Source organism: Macrobrachium nipponense, chromosome 8 (genome assembly GCF_015104395.2).
Source record: "Macrobrachium nipponense isolate FS-2020 chromosome 8, ASM1510439v2, whole genome shotgun sequence".
NCBI lineage: Eukaryota > Metazoa > Arthropoda > Malacostraca > Decapoda > Palaemonidae > Macrobrachium > Macrobrachium nipponense.
In genome coordinates, this window is record NC_087203.1 from 110,309,991 (window position 1) to 110,312,490 (window position 2,500).

Here is a 2,500-nt window from a genome sequence, read left to right on the forward strand (position 1 = left end):
CCTCCTCCTCCTCCTCGGCTCTCTCACTTCCTGCACGACAGATGGAGGAAAACTGATTGAGGAACCTTCGTCGCGAGAGCTCTAAGGACACCCGAAGGAGAAAGAGAGAAGGAGAGGAAGACGAGGAGAAAAAGAAGAAGAAGGAGGAGAGGAGCTGGAGGAGGAGGAGGAGGAGGAGGGAAGGGGAGGAAGGGGGAGGAGAGGAGGACATGACTTGAGATTCGAAGTCGTCGCTGTGGTATAGTATAGTACCATAGTAGTAGCGGCAGCGCATCTCACCAGGGCAAGCTCATAAAAATTGATGTCCTTTTTTGTCATTTCCAAGGGATAAGATTGTCTCAAGGCATGTAGCCCCCACCCCCCACCTCTCTCTCCCCTCCCCAATCTCCTGCTGCTGCCATCCCGCCCCCAGCCCTACGCCACCACCACCGCCGCCGCCGTCGCCGCTCCGATGCTGCTGCTGCTGCTGCTGCCGAGAGCGCCTCGCCCGATGTAGTAGATCCCACCACCTCCCAACCCCCTACCCCGATCTTCTCCCCCCATGCCTCCTACCCCCACCCATAACCTAACCCCCCTCAAAACATCCAGCGGACGAAACAGGTACTCTTGTAAAACCAAAAGGAGGAGGAAGAGGAGGAGGAGGAGGAGGAGGCTTCATCTGCATATGCAAATTTTTTCGCAGGGACACAATTTCTTACCCGACGAACCGACGAATTGCCGTTAACGCCGAGCCGGACGTTCGCTGGTCCCCCATAAACGCGGATATGACCAACCACGATGAAAATGCTCCGTAAAAAACGACATGGCAATTTTTTTTTTTTTATCTGCTCTCTCTCTCTCTCTCTCTCTCTCTCTCTCTCTCTCTCTCTCATCAAGTTTCCCACAAGGCCTAAACTATGAATAGCATCTCAAGACCGCTTCATTATTCATAAGTCTTCAAGCCGACGAAATTAATTTGCCAAGATACGGGCACATGAGTATACATACATGCATATATATACATACACACACACACACACACTCACATATATATATATATATGTATATGTATATATATATATATATATATATATATATATATATATATATATATGTATGTATATATGTATACATACAAAAATTTACAATGTGTGAACAAGAATTTTTTTATATTATATCCCTGCAAGTCAGCAAGTGTATTTTAATTCAGAGATTTCATAAATATACACACGAATAACCAACCAAATTCATATCACTGACAAATATGTAAAGCTGACTTACAAACACAATAAAACACTAAAGATATACCACTGATATTCTAATAAACAAAATAATTTTTTCACAAATCCAAGAGCAAGAGTATCAATATATCCAGCGGCTTATTCCGCTCGGGACACTGAGGACATACAACTGATATCCTAATGGAAATGAAGAAAAATTAAAAAAATAAAATATATTTTTTTAAAAGCAAAAAAAAAAAAAAATGAAAAATTCCAACAAGGAAAAGAAAAGAAAAAAAAGAAAAAAAGCCAACAGAAAAAGTATCATATCAATATGCTTATACAGCTGAAAACATTGAAGATATATAATTGATATCCTAATAAAAAAGATAAGTTGTTAAAAAGCCCTGCCCCAAAAAAATTATACCCAAGAAAAAAATTCAAAATAAGCCATAAGAAAAAGTATCATATACAATCGGCTTATTCTGCTGAGAACACTGAAGACATACAACTGATATCCTAATAAAGAAATAAATAAATAAAAAAAAATTTTTAAATAAAATATCTAACAAGAAAAAAAAATTCAAAATAAGCCAAGAGAAAAAGTTTCAATACATTAATCGGCTTATTCGGCTTTCGGATACCCGGGACAGATTTGCATACTTTGAACCGAACGAATAATATATTGATGTGAGCCGGAACACGGAAAGAAATTCTCTGAAGGGGAGTTGGCACCGCAGGGGACTCCGGAGGACTTCCCATAGCTTTATTAAGACACCAAATCCGCGCGGGCGGACGACGGCGTCTTGCGGATATGTCGAGGCGGAAAACGGAATTAAGGGCAGAAGGAATAAAAATAGAGAGAGAAAAAAAGACACAAATGGGGAGAGGAATTGGTCACAAAAATATAAAACAAGGACGGTTGCAAATAAAATTAATTTTGTTAAATGGAACTAAGGGTACAAGAAAGGAAGATAAGAGAGAAAAAAGAAAAAATGGGAAGAGGAATTGATCCCAAAAATGAAAAAGAAAAAAAAAACATGGACAGTTCCAAACAAAATAATTTTGTTACGATTTTTTTCTTGTCGAAATAAACAAAAACAAAAACGGCAGATATAAAAGGGAAAAAAAAGAGGAAACAAAGAAGAAGAAGACGAAGAACTGTTCCCAATACTATAAAACACGGGCGGTTGCACACAAAATTATTTTGTTGCCGATTTTTTTTATATCGCTCAAATGAAAATTAACGAAACCAGGGAAAAAGAAATGTTGAGATAAAAAAATTAAACAAAACAGATATG

The 2,500-nt window shown here is 38.9% G+C and overlaps 1 protein-coding gene across 1 annotated transcript in view; it reads right to left on the reverse strand.

The window, feature by feature from the left end:
• LOC135223181 (uncharacterized) overlaps positions 1–543 on the reverse strand; it is a 5,001-nt gene extending 4,458 nt beyond the window's left edge. The window contains exons 1-2 of the mRNA XM_064261685.1: positions 419–543; positions 1–52 (exon numbers count right to left, since the gene is read on the reverse strand). The exon at positions 1–52 is cut by the window's left edge and continues 136 nt beyond it. Of these exons, the coding sequence (XP_064117755.1) occupies positions 1–52; positions 419–543 (177 nt within the window). The remainder of the gene's footprint in view (positions 53–418) is intronic.
• Between the last annotated feature and the right edge of the window lie 1,957 nt (positions 544–2,500).